The following is a 23,448-nucleotide window of genomic DNA, read 5'->3' on the forward strand; positions in this document are numbered from 1 at the left end:
GATAGATCAGCAGGTTGAGCAGCTTGCCATGACCATCTGGGATGCCAATACATCCAGGAGCTGCGCTTCTCCATCCCTGGTGTTGGGCTTCAAATTCTGCCCTGTGTTCGTTTAGGAAGAGAGACAACCAACACCGGATTATAGCAAAACTTGGCTTTATTGCAGAATCGTATCTGGCACAGCGAGTGCACAAGCATCGCTGGAGAAGGCGCGTTCTGCCCTCCCCTTCCTTCTGCTCTTGTTTATACCCCTTTTCCCTTAGCCCTACCCCTCGCTACACATATTTGGTAATGCTGAACTTTGTTATACATATTTGATAATATTGGACACTTGTGTCCTTCTCTTTGGTCCGATGCCATTTTCTCACGAGTTCCCTGTTTTACTGAATCACGTGACACTAGCAGTTTCGGCACAAAGGAATCCTTTGTTTCGCTTCCTCCCTCCCTTGTACTCCTGTCTCCTAATATCACGCGAGCCACTCCTGACCTGAACTGGCAGTCCCAAATTAACCCTAACACTGGGAATGGCCTGTATTGCCCTGGCAGAGGATTCGTGTGGATTTTGCCGTACCATTCAAGGGCACAAACTTCTAGGTAGTAGTGGATGCAGTTACAAAGTGGCCAGAAGTGTAATCAATAGCCTTTACTACAGCCTTGCACACTGTTGATGTGTTCAGAAGCCTCTTCTCAAGGACTAGTGTTCCAGAACTCTTAGTCAGTGACAATGGACCTCAGTTTGTTGTGGAACAGTTTCAGTCATTACTGAAAATAAATGGAATAAGACACATTACATCTGCACTGAACTACCCAGCTACAAGTGGCTTGGTGACAAGCTTTGTCCTGCGTCTAATGAATGCACTGTGAGCAATGTCAGCAGAACACACTACACTGACACTGAATCAGAATCTCACCAATTTCCTCCTTACATATCGCAATGCCGCACACTCCACAACCAACAACTCATCAGCTATGTTTTTCCTGGGTCATCCCTTGTGTTCACACTTGGATCCCCTCAAACCTAATCTCAGAAGGAGGGTGCAGGACAAACAGCTGAAACAGATTGAAAGCTCCTCAAAAAAGGTTTGATGTTTCTCTCCTTGGCAAGCAGTCCTGGCGAGGGACTACAGAAATGATGAGAAGTGGGTTCTTAGAAAGATTGAAGACAGAACAGAACCACTCTCCTACACAGTGGAGACTGTGTCTGATGTCATCTGGAGGTGACACGTTGATCAGTTGAGGAGAGCAGAGTCAATTGTTGGAGTAAAAAGGTGTCCAGGGCTGTCAGAACCACCTCCTGCAATCCCAGAGTCAACTTCTACAACCACCAAAGAGGAGGCTCCAAAACCTGAGCAGCCACAAGTTTCTCCTGTCTAGCAGAGTGACCTCCCTTGTCAGGAAAGATGTTACCCTGCAAGAGTAAGAAATTCTCCACAGTGATTAAATCTTTAGGCCCGAATAGGACAATTTAAAATTTACTTTGCTCTGCACATCTATGGTGTAGTTATATTATATTGTATGCATATATAAGGTGGACTAGAGAGCAATATGTTACACACTTGAGTTGAGATGCATTCTACATTGAGTTGGAGTTTATAGCTAAGCAGGGAGGAACAGTGTGTATTCAATATTTTAATATTATTTGAGTAATATTATAAATGTTATTTGATTAAACATTCTTTGTCTATATAATTATTTGTTTATATAATTCATTCTGGCATACGACAATATGCCACCTCGTCATATGTGAGGGCCTCACTGAAAAAAGGAAAATGAAAAACTAAATAGACAAGTTTCCCGGCTCCCGTGTTTATCTGTTGATTAATTTCTGGTGTTACAGAACATAACATTAGTATCCACCTTGTCAGTATTTGAAAAAATCCTACAAATCACCTTCCATTTTTCTAAACTCTGAGAGTGCAGGCCAAGCTGGGCTTGCTCTCCTTAAACCAGACAAGAATGAGATGTATATAAGATATACATCTCATATTTGATTGTATATTAGATGGCGGCACGACGCAGCGGCCACTTTGGAATGAATCTGTAACCTGTCAAGTAGGGAGCCGTGTACAATCCTGATTTGATGGAGACGGACGTGTGAAGCACGAAGGAATATCTGGTTAAACTTTTGAAATGCCTGTTTCGCTGCCGCTGCTACTAAGCGATCAGAGAAATCTCCGGGAGGAAGGCCCCGAATCCTCGGCTTTGCCTGTTGCTTGGCGGCTGATGCCGGGGTCGAAGCACTCGGCAGAGATGGTGCTCGGTGCTGGAGGGCTGGTCGGAGGCTCGAAGTTTTCGGACGGACTCGGAGTTGGCTGTGGTCGGAGCTCCCAAAGTGCTGCATCGGCAAGCTGCAGCGCTGGAGGTTCATGGCAGGAAGAGTTTTTCTTCCTTCTACTGTCTGTGTGAGATGATGGGCTGTCGGGACTTTGAGACTCTCTTTTAAACCGTGCCATGGACTGCTCTTTATCAGATTATGGTATTGCTTTGCATTGTTGAAACTATGTGTTATAATTATGTGGTCTTTGTCAGTTAGTCTTTTATCAATTATGGTATTGTCTGCACTGTTGAAACTATATGTTAACTATAACTATATGTAACTATGTGGTTTTGTGTACGTCTTGTAGCTTTAGTTTTGTCTGATGGGTTTGTAGTTCCTTTCCAGGGAATGTGCTAAGACGGTAGCATGATATCGATACGCAGCCTCTCCAGACTCTGGAGTGGGGATTACCAAACGTAATGTGGTTTTTCTTGTGTGGTCTGTTTTGTGCTTTTTTGTGATATCATTCCGGAGAACGTTGTCTCATTTTTAACTGCATTGTATTTGTGGTTATAAATGACAATAAACTGAATCTGAATGAGAGATGTGATCGAGATATTTAAAGTAAGTATCTATGACACTACCTTATTATTCCTTTTACTTCTGAAATATTTTTATATTATTATTTTATTTTTGCCGCCCAGCAACCAACCTATTTAATAGTAGACTAATCACAGGAGAATTTACAATGACCAATGAACCTACTAACTGGTATGTATTTGGATTGCAGGAGGAAACTGGAGCACTGGAAGAAACCCACACGGTCATGGGGAGAATGTACAAACTCCTTACTGATGGTGCCAGAATTGAACTCTGAGCTCTGAAGCCCTGAGTCGTGATAGCGTCATGCTAACTGCGCCACAACCCTAACCTTTTATCGTTGTAATTCTTATGCCTTCGCACTGTGCTGCTGGTGCAAAACAAACAAATTCACATCATTTAATTCACTGATAATAAACCTAATTCTAAAGTAATGAACGCATCTGAGTGTTGAAAAGGTCAAAAAGCAAAAGACAGAGATGAAAGGTGATTGGCAACAGGGCCACAGGTGACATGAGAAGGAACTGTTCTACAGTGCGTGGTTGGACTCTGCAGAACATTTTCTGATAGAGTGCAGGCAGATTACTCACAGTTTTCATGAGGAAGTTAGATCAATAGTGGGTGTAAAAAAATGTAAATCTCTGGAGAATGTGAACTCAGCCAGCAATGGAATTGATTCAAAGGACTGTGTGACGTCTCTCTGTTGTTCATATTCCATGATTCAAAAAAACAGACTTCAAGTGCAAGAAACGACTTTTACTGAATCGGTATTTATTTGTTTCAGGTTGAGGAGTGGCTGTGCTTAACCTGTCAGACTCAACGCGCTCTCAGTGGACAGCTTGGGGATCCTGGAAAAATGCCACCTCTTCTTCCAATGCCATCAAAAGCACCAGTCAAACAGTCATCGCCTGGTCCTCCTCCATCCAAGCAGCCACCTTCTCAGAAAAGTCCACCTCCAGTCAGTTCGTCACCTTCCAAATCCGTCACAGAGCAGGCCGTGGTCCCACGGTCAAAAGAGATGGAGCAAGAAAAGGCGAAAGCTGCCCAAGTGGCAAAGACGAAAGAAGCAGCATCAACAGCTCCGGCCAAACCAGCAGAAACGTCACCTACAGTCAAACAAGACGCCGCTCTAAGGGAGGAGTTACAAGCCCCAAAACCAGGCGCTGCACAGCAGACTCTATCCGCCGAGGAGAAGCGGCTTCAGTCTATTCCTGAGCAAAAAGCAGCCGCTGAGAAACAGCAGGCAGGAGCACCCGAACCAGAGCACGCAAAGACCGTTGCCGGAAAGGAAGCAGCAGAAGTAAAGGATGTGAAAGCTGAGGAAGCCTTGTCTGTAACAGGCCCCGTAGAACCACGCTCTGACACCACGAAGGAGCAGACTGAACAAATGAGAAAACCTGAGCAAGTGGAGAAAGTAAAAGTAACAGCAGTGAGTAAAATCTTGGTTTTGTTCTCTTCCCTTTTTCTAAAGAGTTCCACACACAACACTGTCAGGTAGAAGTTAGGTGCTGGGTTTCCATGAACAAGGTTCAATTGTCTTCTTCAGGTTCTAGATCCCATCTCACTTGCCCAATACCACTCAGCTGTTTGCTCATTGTAAAGATCATGGTAGTTCGAGGATGTGGTTCATCAAACACAATAAGGGATAGGTCTCACAAATCTGGCACTCTAGGGGGTAACCAAGGAGATTCCTGAAGGCAGGGTGATAGCTACTTTCTATATGGATTTCAGTAAAGTCTTTGACAAGGTTCCTCATGCTAGGCTGGCCCAAAGCGTAAAAGCACAAGAAATCCAAGGGATGTTAGTGAAATTATCTAAATGTTAGGAGGCTGACAGTGATGGAGAAAGGGTGTTGTTTTAACTGGAAATCAGTTACCTCAGGGATCACTGCTGAGATCATATAGGTGAGCTATATAAAACTCTACTTAAGCTATGTTTGGAGTATTGTATTCATTTCTGGTCACCCTGTCATAGGAAGCCTGTGGAAATGGTGAGAAGCAGTTTACCAGAACACTGACTGGATTACAGGGCATATGCAGGAAGGAGAGTTTGGACAAATTTAGTGCTAGAATATAAAAGCAGGGATGTGATGTTGAGATTTTATAAAGCACTAGAGAGGTCTTACTTGGAGTATTGTGATCAGTTTTGGGACCCATATCTTAGAAAGGATGTGCTGAAACTGGAGAGAGTTCAAGGGAGGTTCACTAAAATGATTCCAGGTTTGAACATCTTGTCATATAAAGAGCATTTAATGGTCTGGGCCTGTTTTAATTGGAATTCAGAAGAATAATGGGTGACCTCATTGAATGGTGAAAGACCTTGATAGAGTGGATGTGGAAGCAGAACCTAAGACCCATGGACACAGCCTTAGAATAGAGCGGCGTCCTTTTAGAATTGAGATGAAAAGGAACTTGTTTAGTGGTGAATCTGCGGAATTGTTTGCCACAGGCAACTGTGGAGGCCAAGTTTGATAGATTCTTGATTGGTCAGGACATGAAGGGATACGGGGAGAAAGCAGGATATTGGGGCTGAGAGGAAAGTTGGATTGACCATGATGAAATGGCAGAGCAAGCTCGATGGGCCAAATGGACTAATTCTGCTCCTATGTCTTATGGTCTGATGGTCTAAATTCAGGTTGTTTTCTATGTAGCAGCAGAGGCTACAGGGAGACCTGATAAAAGTTTATAAGATTATGAGAGATGTAGACAGAGCTGAGAACCAGTATCATTTACCCAGGGTTGAAATGTTGTCTACCAGATGACATACATTTAGGGTGAGGTGGTAAGTTGAATGGAGATGTGTGCAGCGTCTATTTTAACATAGAATGTGGATACCTGGAATGTGGTGGTGGTGGAGGCAGATACAGTGCCTATAAAAAGTATTCACCCCTACCCCTCCCACCAGGAGTTTTCACATTTTATTGATCAGTGTATAAGCACTGTACAATCGAGGTGTTTAAGAGATTTTTAGATAGACATGTTAAGGAACTTGATGTTTGAGATTTGTTGAGATCAACGCTAAGGTTTACAGTGTTTATGTGCTGAAATGAATGATATCACTCTGGATAATGTCTAGAAACCAGTTTTCAGAAATTAAGGAAGGTATATATTTATCTTAAATGAACATAAAACAATAAAATTACCTTTCCCATTTGAAATATAAATTAATAATATATACTCAGTTTAATGTAACTGTGAATTACGATAAAGTACAATTTCTGATGGAATTCAATCGGAAAATTGATTTTCAATATATAAACATAAATTGAACACTGGGAATGTACTGGTGTTTTATGTAGTTTATTTTTGATTCATGTAGTTGGTTGAAAGGAAAAGAAAGTGGAAAAATGGGAGATCAAATGCCATTCACACTATTTTGTTCCACCATTACTGTTACAAGTTGTACTTTTTACACTTAATTCTTTTGCTGTACATTGCTAATGTCCACTAAGTGCTTTGATGTTATATGTGAATAAATTCATATGATTATTGTTTGTATTTCATTCAGTATCTACTATGTTTCCTAAACAGGAGAAAGAGGAAGATAAGTCAGATTCATCCGCAATTCTTCAGCAGAGGAGTCCGCAGGGTTTGAGTGATACAGGCTATTCATCGGATGGTATATCAAGCTCACTGGGTGAAACCACAAGCACTCTTCCAAGTGAAGATAAAGACTTGCTGAAAGAGCCAGTGAAGAAAGATTCCATTTCTCAGGAAAGTTGTCCTTCAAGCCCATCCGACCTTGCCAAGTTGGAAAGCACTGTACTTTCAATCTTAGAAGCTCAGGCAAACACACAAAACAATGAGAAGCCAGGTCAGTACAAAGATCCTTATGGACTTTATACTGACCAAGAAAGGGAACGACACAGGCCAAGGACCTTGCCAATTACCCCTGAATCTTACAGCTCAGATGAAGAGGATCTAGAAGATATTCAGGAAGAAGATGAAGACGCTCTGGAGGATGAGAATCATGGGGATACATTGCGTACAAAAGAGACAAAAGAACTCGGTGGATCTCAGGATGATGCAGCAGTGAGAAGACAGAGGTATGATTCTCTGGAAGACAGTAGTGAGAGTGAACACTCACCCCGTCCTCACCGACAGAGAACAATCAGCATTGGATCATCAAGCAGTGACAGCCATGGGTCTGGTGATGAAGAGGAATTTATTAGAAAACAGATTATTGAGATGAGTGCAGAAGAAGATGAATCAGGATCTGATGAGGATGAATTCATCAGGGGTCAGCTGAAAGAGATTAGTACAAAGGAGCACCCTGAGAGCAAAGGATCAGCTGTTAAGCATAGACGCCTTTCAAAGAAAAGCAGCACAAGTCACGATGATGATCCAGGGAGACGGCACTCATGGCATGATGATGATGATGATGATGAAATATTTGCAGAGAGCCCCGATGCAAAATGCAGAGAAACTAAAAGCCAAGACAATGATGAGTTGTCTGTCTCTGCTGGTGGAGGGCTCAGACGTTTTAAAACTATTGATTTGAACAGTTCAATGGCAAACAGATATGCAGAAGATTCTGAGAACAAAAGGGATGCATTGTATTACGATGAAGAACCAGAGCTGGAGATGGAAAGCTTGACTGATTCACCAGAAGATAGATCTAGAGGAGAAGGTTCATCCAGCTTGCATGCAACTTCCAGCTTCACCCCTGGAACTTCGCCCACATCTGTGTCATCATTAGATGAAGATAGTGACAGTAGCCCAAGTCACAAGAAGGTGCTTGGAGAGAGTAAACAGCAACGGAAGGCTAGACACAGAACACACGGTCCTTTGTTGCCAACCATTGAAGATTCTTCTGAGGAAGAAGAACTGCGGGAGGAGGAAGAACTTCTGCGAGAGCAGGAGAGACAACGAGAATTGGAACAGCAGCAAAGAAAGAGTTCATCAAAGAAATCAAAGAAGGATAAAGATGAGCTGAGAGCTCAGAGAAGGCGCGAGCATCCAAAAACACCTCCCAGCAATCTCTCGCCGATTGAAGATGCCTCACCTACAGAAGAGCTACGACAAGCTGCAGAAATGGAGGAATTACATCGGTCTTCGTGTTCTGAGTATTCACCAAGCAACGAGTCTGAGTCTGAAGGGTTTGAAATAAGTCCAGAAAAAATCTTAGAGGTCCAAAAAGTTTACAAACTACCTACATCTGTTTTGTTATATTCTCCAACAGATGACAAAAGCAGCAATGTTATGGGAGATGCCTTGAGTCCAAAGTCTTTGAGGACTGCAGAAGAGGCATATGAAGAAATGATGCAGAAAGCGAAATTACTTCAGAATCAGAAAGGACCTGATGAAGCATTTGAAAAGGAGCCTTTATATGGAGGGATGTTAATTGAAGATTATATATATGAATCTTTAGTAGAAGATACTTATAATGGAACTGCAGATAACCGTTTCTTAAATATAGGGCAGGAGACGGGTGCTGGATTGTTCCAAGAAGCTGAAAAGAAATTAAGAAGTCCAGATGAAATTTATGAAGAAATAATGAGAAAATCACCCACTTACAGTGACACCAAGCAGTACGGTTACAGTCAACCCTCAGACATGAGCCTTCAGAAACAGCAGCTGGCTTCTACTCTACAAGCCAGTGGACAAGCAAATTTTACACTTTCATCAGGGGCCTTTGAACCTTCCACAAACTTTGACAAGCAATTATTAGATGCTGACACTGCATACGAGGAACTCATGAAGCGACAAAGGGCACTCTTAACCCCTGGAACCAGCCCAACCCAGCCAAGTTCTCCTGAGTCCCCTGAATCAGTCGTTACTCATGGCTCTGTGGTAACATTGCCGCCTGGTTCCACCAGGCTACATGATGGACGGACAGTCTCAATGCCACGTCTGGATTCAGAGGCCAGCCAAACTGCGATGGCAGCTGGCGTGATGCATTCTATCCCAGATGTTAAAATTACGCAGCACTTTACAACAGAGGAGGACATTGAGCCAGAGTACGCAGAACAGTATAGTGTCAAAGGGCATGGTACTCCAGAGTCTGTGAAACATGGCAAATCAGAGGCTACAACCAGCCCCATGGCACCAACATCTACACCTTCTTGCACAATTCCTTCAACTGCTCCCACAACAGGAACACCTCCAGTTTGTTACACTCTGGCAAAAGACTCTGTTGCAGCTGGTAAATCCACAAGTGTAGCTCCTACATCTACTGTCAAAGTTACAGTGAGTTCTGTGACTTGTGTAATGGGAAGGACTTCTCATGTACACCCTACGTCTGTTACTGCCCCTTCTGAAACCATGCCAGATCATGTAATCATTTCTGTGCCCCCTACTCCAGAAAGGTCTCACATTTCCACCTCTGCTCCAGTGGCTGCTCGGCCAGGAGGTACACCATCCTCTGTATGTAATATTTATGGTAAAGGTGTCCCTTCGGTCAGTGTTACTATATCTGGAGGCTCAGGTACAACGCAGACGATACCTAAGCCAGTTCTGCCAGCATCTGAATACGGAAAGATTACAACCACTGTAAGGGCTCCATCAGTTTCCACCACCTCCACCACAGTCTTCACCACAGTCACCTGTACTGCCCCACAGCCACCACAAATCACATCTTGGGATGCTTCTCATCCTTATAAAGTTGGGCCATTTGTCACAAGACCAATATCGCAATCTGTAACAAGTCTGCCATTCTCCCCACCGCCACCACCTCCTCCTCCCCCTCTCCCTCCTCTTACTTCTCCAAAACCATTTATCATCTCAAAAAAGTCGTCCGTGCCGCAGATTCCAACCTGTGGAATTGGTCCTCCTGTGCACACTAGTGTGAGAACTGGTGTACCTAGTACCTTAGATCAAAGCAGTTTGGCAGCAGGTGGCAAACTGTTCCACCCAATGCCACCCCCTGTCCCTCCTAAACCAGCCTCAGTTCCTACCGGGTTGGGATTCCTCGCAAGACCAACAGAGGGAATTCGGCCTGCCATCCCTCCAAAACCTTCACTCGCTCACCTTCCCTTAACTGTGCATAGACCAAGTGAATCACAACAAAAGCCTTCTACCTCAACTACAACCTTGTCTTTGAACTTGACCTCTCCGGGGGACTTTAAACTGACCTCTCCAACATCTCCCATGTCCCCTCTCTCAAACAAATCTTCTCCAAAGTTAACTGTGCATTCCCAAGCTACTTACGTAGTAATCACCTTGCCATCGGAACCTGGAACCCCAACAGAATCCATTACTTGTCAATCACCTCCCACTCAACTAATAGCATCCTCTTCAAAATCTCCTGCTCTTACCTGTTTACCATCCACAATATCCTTGGCTCACTTCACTCAGTCTCTAGAAACCCAGAAAATAGTCGAAAAGCGGAAAACAGAGACCGTTTATTTCTATCAGAGTTTGGCACAAGGTGTTATATCAACAGTGGCCCGTGAGCTGTCCACTGAGGTGGCACAGGTCCCTGTAGTGTACAATACTGTACCAAGCACTGGTGCATTGAGTGTCTCTATATCCATACCTCCTGACAGCAAATATTCAGAACAAGCACACCTTCAAGAAAGCAAGAGGATCCTAGATCACGCAGGCCCATTCCTCACCGATGTGATTGACCTTCGCACTTTGTCATCTCTGGATTCTGCAATGACAGGTAACGGGATGGATTTATCCATGGTCCCCGTGGATGGGAGAAGGCAGGATGTGATGGTTGACGCTGGCAGTGTGCGGCAGGGCAGTGTGGTTCAGCCTACCATTGTGAATCTCAGTACAACCGGACCCGTGGAACAAATGCCGCTCTCTATGCAGGCTGTGCCTGCGGCGAGTGTGGCCGTGGTTTCTTGCAGCGCAGGTACAATGGATACCGCAGACCTTCTGAGTGGACCTGTGGATCTGGGGCATGCCGTGTCATTGCCACTTCAGTTAACGGCCAAGTTCGATGGTGCGGCAATCACTCATGCTCAGGGAGCCGGAACAAGCACGGCAGAAATTCCAATCAACCTAACATGTGGCACCACTACATTGGTGGAAGGGTGGCCTGTTTCAAAGTCCTCGACTATAGCTCCCACTGGGACAACAAATGGATGGATAGGTGTAGAACCTGCAGAGGTTGCCGCGGTTGACTTAAGCACCACGAAGCCTCATCGAATGATGGTGGCACTTGATGATCTAACATCTGGAGTTGTTACTGCGGTTGTCGAGGAGGAAGACAAGCCTGTTGATCTGACGGCAGGGAGACAGAACGTTTGCTGTGATGTGGTTTATAAGTTTCCATTTGGTCGCAGTTGTTCCTCGTTAGCGCAGGAGCCTGCTTCTGCACTACCGGAAGATCGTTATGGGTACAGGGATGACCACTATGTTTATGATCGTAATGGCCCACATGGTTACCGAGGATTTGGGAGCATGAAGCCTTCTATGTCTGATACGAACCTGGCAGAGGCTGGTGTGTTTCTGTATAAAAGCAAACACGGCTTTGACAGCATGGGTGTAACAGATAGGGCAGTTGACCTAACAGCAGGAAAACTGACAGCAGGTCAGTATGACATAGCTACGGATCTCTCCTTAAAATTAAGGCTGCATGGTTTCCCTCAACTTGTGTTGGGCTAATGCTTTCTTTATGCATTATCTCTAATTCTTTTTTTTTTTGTTGTTACATTTGCTTCCGGAATATTGAGCATGAGGACATTTATTTCAATCTTTTTTTGTTTGCATTATGCATACAGCCGCCTGCACGTGCCTGCATGCTATTTTTTCACCCAGCTTGTTTTCCAAACTGTTCACGATAACAAAGAACTGCATGCACATTGCTTTCTGCACCCGGACAGAATGGCAAAAATAATCCCCACGTTTTAATTTGTGTACTAAGGAATGAGCTGTGTTTCTGACCCTATGATTGCAGGTGAATTAATGGACTATTCTGCAGTTTGTACTCAGCCTCAAGACCACCTCAGCAAGGGAGCACTGAGCTATCCAGAGACGAGACAAGCTGGGCTGCCACAGTATTCTCAAGCAAGAATAATACCAACTATAGGAAGCCACTATGGCATGCCAAGTGTGTTACGATCTTCTGGTGGTGTTGTTTATTCTTCTGTGGCAACACCAATTCCATCCACGTTTGCAATTACCACCCAGCCAGGTTCAATATTCAGCCACTCGCTTAGTCTCCACACCAGTGGAACTGCCCCATCAGCTTCAGGTCTACCCCAGAGCCAGTCAGCTGTTGGCCTTCCCCTAGGTTTAGATACGTCAACCTTCCAACCTGTTGGCACAGAACCACTGCAGAGTGGATCCCATGTAACGACTGTAGCCACGTATCCAGGCTCCTCGTCTGCAGGTATCTTCATGCCGCCTGAAGCCGACTCGGCAGCAGTTCCCAGGCTGTCGCCCGTCGTTTCCCCTGCATCCGAAGAGAACAAGCACCTGCTGATGGAGAGAGAGATGCTTGAGTTTGAGAAGATGAAGCAGCTCCGATTAGCTGAAGAGCTTGAGCGAGAGCGCCACGAGATCCAGATCTTCCGGGAGCAGGAGAAGCTGATCGTTCAGCGGGAGCTGCAGGAGCTGCAGACGATGAAGCAGCAGCTCCTGTACCAGCAGGAGGAGGAACGCCAAGCCCAGTTCATGATGCAACAGGAAACCATAGCCCAGCAGCAGATGCAGCTCGAGCAGATACAACAGCTGCAGCAGCAACTGCAGCAACACCTCGAGGAGCAGAAGTTCCGACAGATATACCATTACAGCTACGATCCCTCCAGTGTGGTCCCACCCCAGACGTCTGCAGACCAGGCTGTCAGAGAATCCCAATACACTACAGCAGACAATGGCCAGTTCTGGCACGCTCAAGATCCTAGTACCTCAGTTTCAGCCATGATGGGAAATGAGGTACCACAGACAGAATCATGGTATGCTGTTCAATCCGACGGGCTTCCCCAGCACGTGCCTCGGCCCTGTCTGCCGGGCTCTGTATCAGAAATGTCTTTAAAAGATGTGGATGTTAGGGAAGGGAGGCCGCTGAAAAAGAGAAGCTCCATGCCAAGGCTGCGAGCTCAGTGTGTGGAGCCTCCGGACGAAGGAATGGAAGAATCCAGTCTGTACAGGAAGATAGTTGACAGCGGAGTCCAAACCGATGATGAAGAAGGAACAGAAAGACCCTACTCCAGTAGAAGAAGAAGATCTAAAAAGAGTGTGGATTCCAGTGTCCAGACAGATGACGAAGATAATCAGGAGGACTGGGATATTCCCACTAGAAGGCGGAAGTCCCGTGTGGCAAAGTATGCTGATGGTGGCACAGAGCTGGACAAGGCAAAGCACCTGCATTTTGCAAAGCTTTCCAATATTGCAGTGCAGACTGTAGCTGAGATATCTGTGCAAACAGAACCTGTGGGAATAATAAGGACACCTTCAGTAAGGGCTCGAATTGAATCTAAGATAGAAATTGTGAAGCACATTTCAGCTCCAGAGAAGACTTACAAAGGTGAAAGTTTAGGTTGCCAGACTGAGGCAGACTCTGATGAGCAAAGCCCCCCATACTTAAGCAGCAAGTCAGTCACTACAGCATCCCCACAGAAATCTGACAAAAAACGTCCAACACCATTAGAGATTGGATATTCAACTCACCTTCGAGCAGACTCAACATTTCAAGTTGTTCCCACCCCGCCTAAATCACCCAAGGTATTGTACTCACCAGTCTCACCAATGTCCCCAAACAAAGAAATGGACACACTTTTTGAGCCCTACGAGAAATCCTCTTCTGTGGACATCATCTCACAGAAACTAGCAGCTCCAGAACTGCCTAAGAGTCAGCCACTAAGTCCTAGGACCATCAAGGTGATGCAGCGGTCCATGTCTGACCCCAAACCATTGAGTCCTACAGCCGAAGAAACCTCCAGATTACAGTTCCAATACAGCGACAACTATATGGTAAGCCTTCTGCCACAATCCAATTCCTCATTGTTTGTTTGCAACGTGAAACACCGCTGGTGATGAAAATGTTTTTGACATTTCAGGCAATCATAAAGCTGACATGCTGTGGCAACTCTTAACAGGCAAAGTTCAGTTCATTGGGGTTAACAGCTACCGTATCCAATGTAATGATCTGACCATGTGAAATCCTCCTGCCACTGTGGTTTCAGGAAGCCAGAACAGCCATTGCAACGGTGAAGTTTCAGGGAAGATATCTAGTTAGTGCAAGTGATTCAAGGAAGAGAGGCACCTTACGATTAGAAGAGGTCAAAGGAGATTTGAATCCGTTCAAGCACGGCATGATTAAAGGCTCAGGGTTAAGGAAGAGGCAGTGTTGGAACTTTTGAACAAACATTTGAATAAATCCCTGGGGTTGGACAGGATGAAGCAAGAAGAGAGATTGCTGTGCTGTTGGTGATTATCACTGGCTGCAGCTGTCGCACCAAATAACTGGAGGATGCCAAGTGTTATTCCATTGTTCATGAAAGGTAATAAGGATAATCATGGGAATTATAAACCAGTCAGTCTTAACATCAGTGGGGGAAAACTATCAGAGAGCATTCGTAGAAACAGGATTTACAAGCATTTAGATAAGTTTAGTCTGATTAGTGATCATCAGCATGGCTTTGTAAGGGGCAGGTCATATCTCAAGAGGCTGCTTGAACTCTTTGAGGATGTGACAAAGCACATTAATGAAGGTCAGGTAGTGGATGAGGCGTATATGGATTTTGGTAAGGTGTTTGATAAGGTTCCCCATGGTAGGTTTATTCAGAAAGTCAGGAGGCATTGGATCCAGGAAACCTTGGCTGTGTGGATTGAGAATTGGCTTGCCACAGAGGTCGGAGGATGGAACGATTTCTACCTGGAGGTCGGTGACCAGTGGTGTTCCACAGGATCTGTTCTGGAACCCCTGCTTCTTTATGATTTTTATAAATGACTTGGATGAGGATGTGCAAGGGGAGGTTAGTAAGTTTACAGATAACTCAAAGGTTGGTGGTGTTGTGGATACTGTAGAAGGTTGTCGTGGGTTACAGTGGGACACTGACAGGGTGCAGAGCTGGGCTGGGTTTAGCCGATGGAGTTCCACTCAGAAAAGTGTGAAGTGATACATGGCACAGTACAAAGTTAATGGCAGGGTTCTTAGTGGGATGGAGGAGCAGATAAATGAATCTTGGAGTCTAAGGGCATAAATCCCTCAAAGTTGCCCTGCAGGTTAGTAGGGCGATTAAGAAAGTGTGTGGTGTGTTGGCCTTTGTTAGCTGGGGGAATGAGTTCAAAAGCTGTTTTCCTAGGTGGCATTGCCTAATACAAGGGGACATGTTATTAAGATGAATGGAAGAAAATATAGGGGAGATGTCAGAGGTAGTTATCTTTTACACAGAGAGTGGTGGCCGCAGGGAACGAACTACCGGGGGTGGTGGTAGAGGCAGATACATTAGGGACATTTAAGAAATTGAGTACTGTCTGCAACCACTCAATGTATAGTCACCAGCAGGAGGAGTGTTACTGTGCCAGCTCCAACCCTCTGTGTGGATTTTCCTCCCCACCTTTTATTTTTTAATTTCTCACCTTAACATTCTGTTCTCTAGTTTTAGGCTCCCCTACACTGGGGGAAAAAGTACTGACCACACTCCTTGTCTATGCCCCTCATAGCTTTATATTCCTCTGTAAGATCACTACCCAACCTTATACCCACCAGGGACGGTTTGACCCAGCCCTCCAGTCCTGATAACATCCTCGTGAATATTTTCAGCATTCTTACTGCCGTGACTGGGCAACCAGAACTACACACCACAACTTGCAATGTTGCGGTATTACATCCCCACTCCTGTGCGCATGACAAACAAATACTTCATCGCCCTGTCTCTGGGTGTCGCCGCTTTCAGGGAACTAGATTTCTCTGATCTACAGCATTCTCCAGGGTCCTTCCATTTATTGTGTAATCCCTGCCCCGCTTTAATTTACCAAAATGCACACCTTGCACTTGTCTACGTTAAATTCCATTTGTCATTCATTGGCCCACTTCCCCAATTAATCTAGATCCTGTGGTAACCTTAGATGACCAACCTTCTTCACTGTCCACTACAACACCAATTTTCACACAAAATGCTGGAGGAACTCAGCAGGCCAGGTAGCATCCATGGAAAAATGTATAGTCGCCGTTTCAGGCTGAGCCCCTTCGGCAGGGCAGATGAATGAGTTCTGGCCTGCTGAGTTCCTCCAGCGTTTTTGTGTGAGTTGCTTGGATGGTCCAGCATCTGCAGATTTTCTCTTGTGGGTCACAACACCGATTTTAGTGTCTTTCACAAACTGATTATGATAATAACTTAGTAACTATGTCATCCGAATAGTTCATATGGATGACAAACGATAACGGACCCAGCAGTGATCTCTGTAGCACACCACTGGTCACAGACCTTCAGTCTGAAGGACAACTCTCCACCAGCACCCTCTGACTCCATCCAGCAAGCCCGTTTTGTATCCAACTGGTTGGCCAGCTCACCCTGTGTCCCATGTGATCTAAACTTCCAGACTGACCTTCTATGCAGGACTTTTAAAATGCCTTGCTAAAGTCCGTGCAGACAATATCCACGGCCCTCCCCTCACCAATCTTCTTTGTCACCTCTTCACCATCTTCAGTCAAGTTTGTAAGACACAATTTCACACACGTACACACAAACACAGAGCCATGCTGATTGTCGTTGACCCATCCCTGCTTTTCCAAATGCTGGTAGACCCTTTCCCTGATAGCTCATTGGCCTGCAGTTCCTCGGCTTGTTCTTGCAGACTTTTGTAAGCAAAGGCACATTAGTCACCCTTCAGTCTTATGTTACCTCACCCCTGGGTAAAGATGGGGCAAGTATCTCTGCAAAGGCCTGTGCAATTTCTTCCTACCCCCCCACCCCCACAGTGGTGTTTCACCTGAAATGTCAGTAATATTCCTTTTTCCACTGATCCTGTCAGATCTGCTAGGTGTTTTTATCATTTATAACAATGTTTGAATATAAGACACCTCAGCACCTTAACCTAATTTATTGCAAATTAAGTGTACTTTTTCCCATCATGCACCCCAACCAATATTTAATCATCTTCTGAAAGAGATTGTGGCTAATCATTTTCTCGCTGTTTCTCTGCTAAGTCACTCTATCTTCTGAGTACCTTGACAGACCTATGTATATATATATAGACCATAGAACAACACAGCCCACTGAGATGTAACAACCTAATTAAGCTAATGACATGCCTGCAAATGGTCCATATCCCTCAATTCTCTACCTCCCCCCACCCTGACAATGCATTTCAGGCACCCACCATTCTGTGTGTAAAAATCTTGCCCTGAAAATCCACTTTGAATTGTCCTCCTCTCACCTTAAATGCATGTCCTGTAGTATTCGACATTTTGGCCCTGCGACAAATATGCCAGCTGTCTACCCTATTACATACAGTTTCATAATGTTTGATCAAGTCTCCCCTCAGCTTCTGCTGCTCAAGAGAAAGCAACCCAAGCTTGTTCAACCTCAGAGCTAATGCCCTCTAATCCTGGTAATTCTCTTCTGCATCCTTTCCTCTGTCTCCACTTTCTTCCCACTTACTTACGGGATGATCAGAACTGAATGCAATTCTCCAGGTGCAGCCTTACCAGAGTTTTATAAAGAGAGGCACAAGAAACTGCAAATACTGGTATCTTGATCAACATACAAAGTGATGAAGGAACTCATAAAGTTATATACTGCAAGCAGTCAAATGTAACACCTTTAGTCCTCTACCAGAGTTATAGAGGCATAAACACAACAGCACAGAAACAGGCCCTTTGGTTCATCTAGTCGGTACCAAACTATTATTCTGCCTAATACTATCAATCTGCAGCCAGACCAAAGACCTCCTTATGCCTCCCATCCATGTACTTATCCAAACTTCACTTAATTGTTAAAATTGAACCTGCATCTACCACTTCCACTGGCAGCTCATTCCACACTCTCTGAGTAAAGAAGATCCCCCTTGTGTTCCCCTTAAACATTTCACCTTTCACCCTTAACCCATGACCTCTAGTTCTGGTCTCACCCAGCCACAGTGGTAAAAGTTTGCTTGCATTTACCCCATCCATAGCCCTCATAATTTTGTACACCTCATTCTCCAATCTCCTCACCTACTCAACTTTTCCCTATAATTCAGGTACTCAAGTACCAGCAACATCCTTGTAAATTTTCTCTGTACTCTTTCAATCTTATTGATATATTTCATGTAGGTCGGTGACCAGAACTGCACACAATACTCCAAATTAAGCCCACCGATGCCCTATACAACTTCAACATAACTTCCCAACTCCTGCACTCAGCACTTTGATTTATCAAGGTCAATGTGCCAAAAGCTCTCTTTATGACCCTATCTACCTTCAAGGAATTATGGATCTCTATTCCCAGACTCTTCAATTATATTGCACTCCTCAGACCCTGTTGCTCACCATGTAAGTCCTATCCTGGTTTGACCTCCCAAAATGCACTTGTCTGCATTAAATTCCATCTGCCTCTTTTCACTCCTTTGTTCCAGCTGGTTCAGATCCCACTGCAAGCTTTGACGGACTTCCTCACTATCTAATGCACCCCTAATCTCAGTGCAATCTGCAAATTTGCTGATCCTGTTTACCACAATATCATCCAGGTCATTGATATAGATGACAAACAACAATGGACCCAGCACCGATTCATGCACTCACCACTAGAGGCATGCCCACAGTCAGAAAAACTACCACTCTGCAGCTTCGACCACAAAGCCAATGTCGAACGCAGTTTATTACCTTAGCTAATGTAGAAGACAAGTTCAAATTTAATTGTGATCTAATCGATACTGAATACAGCCAAACGAAACTGCATTCTTATGGGGCCAAAGTGCCAAAGACAGTACTACAGTAACACACAACACACAGCATTTATAGCGCACTTAACTATGATAGCAGAAAAGCATGCATTTACAAAAGAAGCAACATATTAAAATAATATAACCCAAGTCCCTGAGTGTCATGGCCTGCAGAATGATGATGCATTGAGGTGTCCGGCAGCCATGTTTCTGCAAGAATGAGCCTGCAGCAGTTCTCAACTCACACCAGTGAGCACAATCCAGTTTGACTTTCACCGAGCGCACGCTAGAGAGCAGCACTGATGGGAGGGGCCAGCCCCCAATCTAGTGGCACACAGCCAGCTTCAGCGTCTCCTTCCCCAGCAGCTTCAACAGGCGAGGCCGAGGCAAGAGGGCCTTGTCCGCACAACAACCGAGGCAACACAGGCTCCCCCCCCCCCCCCCCCCCCCCTGTCGTCGGTCTCACCAATGAACCAGTGAACCAGTTTTACAATATCCTACGTCCAACAGGGTCTTGTGATCACAGCAGAAACATCCAGGACAATCACCTGCACAATCCATTGGACCACTCTCTACGCATCACTCCTGATACCTTCTTCCCTGGGTGGCTGAAGCAAACTGCGTCACAGTGCACAACGTCCAGCTCCATCACTATCTAGCGACTCACTACAGGCATAGACCTACAGTATTTCATGTTCCCAATATCCAACAGTGTCTTGCAATCATGAAAAAGACATAAAAGACAAACAATTACACCTTTGTTTGGACCCAGAGAGGCCATTGTGTCTGAATGTGCTGCCATCTTCCCAGAAATTTACTACCTCCTTCTTCTCAATTTTGTCTCCATGTTGCCAGAAGTTAAATTTTTATCTCTTCTAAACTTCTTGTTTTCTTCTTTATTCTGGAAATTTCAGTAACCTCTCCTGAACTCTCCTTTCCTTTTCCTTTATCCATACTTTTCCAAGCTGTGGAATCTACCCCTTCCCCTACTATTTAATTTAAAGTCCTATCCATAGCTCTAGTTAAGTGATTTGCTAGGACCCTGGTGCCAGTATGGTTCTGGTGGAGCCCATCTCATTGAAACAGCTCCTTCCTTCATCAGTACTGGTGCCAATTGCCACAAATTCAAATCTACTTCTCCCACACCAGTCTTTGAGCCATGTGTTTAACTCTCTGATCCATTAACCCTGTGCCAGTTTGCATGTGGCTCAGGTAACAATCTGGAGATTAATGTTTTAGTAACCATCCTGAAACAAATCCTGTAAGGACTAGAGTTCAGCAAGTGCATTCTTTCCCCTCTACATTATGAATTATTGCTCCAAACAGATATATAATCAAACTTTGATGCTGTGTACATTATCTGATTCATCTAATGGTGTGATGATCTCTTGCAGATGTTTGCTCAATGCAGTTAGGAGCCTTAATCTATTTACAGAAGCTCCTTCACTTACCACAAGTGAAGCATTCCTTTGCAATCTGTCAGCCTTCAAACATTTTTGGTCTCATTTCAGTTTCCAAAATTGGTTCTGATTCTATTCAATTTTCAGTTAGACAACCTTATCCAGAATGAACAGTAGCGTATTGTATCTATATTAATTCATTAGTAATACTTGATGAATTAAATAAACGATTCAATTGATTTACACATTCATAGCCAACAGAATTCCTTTTATAAATTCAAACAAAAAAATCTTAGATTATAGAAATCCAGGAGGGATTAATGAAAATGGTGAATTTTGAAAAGGAATTTCAAAGCAATCTTACTGAAGCACTAGCAACACACACCATATGCTGGAGGAACACAGCAGACCGGGCACCATCTATGGAAAAGGTGTTCAGTCAATGTTTCAGGCTGAGACCCTTCAACAGTCTTGCTGAAGAGCCTGCTGAGATCCCCCAGCTTGGGTTGTTTGTTGCTGAGATTCCCCCAGCTATGTGTTGCTTGGGTTTCCAGCATCTGCAGATTTTCTCTTGTTTGATTTTCTCTTGTTGATAATCATCAAGCATTCGAACATTTTTTCTCATCCACTAGCTATTTTATAAGATACATAATATATCCCTTAGGCTATGAATTATTTAGATATACAAGGTTATTTTTTTGCTACTGCTCAGCAATTATTCATTTTGGAATGGGCATGTCAGAAGATAAATACTGACGTTGCATGATAATGGTTGGTGTGCCCTTGTGCTGAGTCACTGGATGGGACTGAGCCCATTTCTCAGCATCTGCTAAGTGTCAGACGCCCTGTCCTCTCCACGCAGGTGGATGGCAACACAGAGCCTGAACCTCCAAAGCAGGGAGCAGTGGGGAAGTTGGGAGGGTAGATGTAAACATTAAGTAATGAAAACCATTGGATCACCTGTTACATTGCTGACTAGATATGGTACGTTTACTGCTGTTAAACTGTTACATTATCCACATTATAATATTATTCATGTTTTTGAATAACGTGCATGTGTTAAAGAAAATCATAATTCTTCAGCGCATATCTATTGTAAGTATTTTTAAAATGACTTGTTTTATCACAATTTTGTTGGTAATCACTTAAAAATTTTCCTGCATTTTGGTATAATTGCTAGGCTCTGGAGTGCGAATTGCTGATGCTATTCTGAATGGTGATTCTGAATTGGAATTGCTAATGCTATATGTGTAGTTAATTATTGATTATGGTTAATCCAATTGAACAGACTGAATCACTAAACTGACGATTCAAATTTAAAATGAAGCCACTGTTTCACAGCGCAGCCGATGCATTCCTAGCATGTGTAATTACTTCGTACAATGTCTTGAGGTTTTCTCATGAAGCAGGTTGCTGCTTTCTCAATGTTATGTAATGCTACAATAGACAGTAGTACTTCCGTAGAAAAATGACATGTTTAGTCACAACAGATTGTTATTCTTTGTTCATCAGTGTAGAAGATAATTGCTCTTTAGAGCATCAATCATTTTGTTCCCAAGCAGAATTTTAATCTTAAGATGTAACAATATGTACTGCAATCTCTTGTAGACTGCTGGCCAAGAAGAAGGCTGATTGATAAGCACACAATAGGTGACATGTAAATCAACAGCTATGTGAGGAGTGGCAAATAGATTTACAGCCACTGAAACATTCATATTTTATTAACTAATAAATAGTCCTGTAGCCCAATGAAGAATTAGAAGGCGATCGAGCAATATTACTTCATTATGACATCAGCAAGAAACTTCTTAGACCAGATCATTGGCAAGCAAATGGCAGTTTTATATTAGACTTTTTTATTTGAATTAAGAATAATAAATCAACTAGATATGTGAATGGAAATTATTGTATTGTTTGAAAACAGAAAAACAAGCCAATGGCTCCTGATTGGATTATATGTGTCCAGTGAGGTATTTGGTAACCACTGTAGCAATGAGACATGGTGGAGTTTTAATATCATGATTAGCACCAAACAGTACATCAGTGAAATTGCATTGTAAAAGCTAAGTTAACAAATTTCACAACACATGCTGGTGATTCTGATTCTGATTCTGAAATCCTGATTGAGTTTTACTAGAGGTATGGTCAACAATTTCACACCAAAGTACCTGCAATGTTGCAGTGCTTTCAGGAATGTAGTGCAACCGATTGTGAATCTTTGCATTGAAAAAAAAGAGCAAAATGGTTTTACTTCACTAAAGAGAATCCCAAGACATCAAGAGCAAGAAGATGACTAAGGAGAAGGTAGCTTCACTAAAGGACAGAACAGTTGCTGGAGATCTAGGACATGGGTGAGGTTCTAAACAAGTACCTTGTGTCAGCATTTACCAAGAAGGCCGTGGAAGATAATGAGATCAGCGTGGAGCTTGCAAATTGGCAAGGGCATATTGAAATAAAGAAAGAGACAGTGCTGGGTTTCTGTAATAATAGATAAGTCTCCAGGGCATGATAGGATATACCCTAGGTTATTGAGAGAGACAAGAGATGAGATTGCTGGGCCTTGACCAAGATCTTTGTTTCCTCTCTAGCTAGAGAGGAGGTTCTAGAGGACTGGTGATTAGTGAATGTTGTTCCTTTGTTCAAGAAAAGAAATAGAGATATTCCGATAAACTATAGACCAGTAAGACATCAGTGGTCCTGAAGCTGTTAGAGAGAAATCCTAAGGATGGGATTTATGAGAGGATTCAAAGGAAGTTCATGAAACTGATTCTGGGATTGAAAGGTTTATCATGTGAATGGTCTGATGGCTCTGGGCCTGTACTCACTGAAATGCGGGGGGACCTTACTGAGATCTAACAAATGTTGAAAGACTTCCATGGAGTGGATGTGGAGAGGATGTTTTCTATAGTAGGGGAGCTTGAGACCAGAAGATATGTCCTCAGAATAGATGGATATCCATTTAGAGTGAAGATAAAGAGGAATTTCTTTAGCCAGAGAGTGGTGAATACATGGAATTCGTTGTCACAGGCGGCTGTGGAGGCCAAGTCATTGGGTATAGGTAAGGCAGAGTTTGGTAGATTCTTGAGCATGAAGGGATACAGGGAGAAGGCAGGCTGAGAGGGAAATGGATCAGCCATGATGAAATGGTGGAGCAGACTCAATGAGCCAAATGGCCTAATTCTGCTTCTATATTTTATAGGCCTATGATAACCTTATTACTGCTAATTTCAAATTATTTGTCCTGACTAGAGAACAGAAGTTGACGTTTTTATTTTAATAACCTGACCTTGCTGGACAGATCAAATGTAAAAAAAAAATTCAGTTGAGTCTAAAATGATCAAATGGACTGAAACTGAATTATCTGCATTTTCAAACCCCCATGCATGTTCTGTTGCATGAACTTCACAAGCCAGGCAAGCGTGTTCTCC

General features: G+C 43.8%; 1 protein-coding gene across 2 annotated transcripts in view; it reads left to right on the plus strand.

The window, feature by feature from the left end:
- Positions 1-23,448, plus strand: part of pcloa (piccolo presynaptic cytomatrix protein a) — a 437,698-nt gene that overhangs the window by 138,234 nt on the left and 276,016 nt on the right. For both annotated transcript variants that reach the window (XM_073066476.1, XM_073066477.1), the window contains exons 4-6: positions 3,641-4,285; positions 6,387-11,340; positions 11,707-13,724. In XM_073066476.1, the coding sequence (XP_072922577.1) occupies positions 3,641-4,285; positions 6,387-11,340; positions 11,707-13,724 (7,617 nt within the window). The remainder of the gene's footprint in view (positions 1-3,640; positions 4,286-6,386; positions 11,341-11,706; positions 13,725-23,448) is intronic.

Source organism: Hemitrygon akajei, chromosome 14 (genome assembly GCF_048418815.1).
Source record: "Hemitrygon akajei chromosome 14, sHemAka1.3, whole genome shotgun sequence".
In the NCBI taxonomy this organism is placed as follows: domain Eukaryota; kingdom Metazoa; phylum Chordata; class Chondrichthyes; order Myliobatiformes; family Dasyatidae; genus Hemitrygon; species Hemitrygon akajei.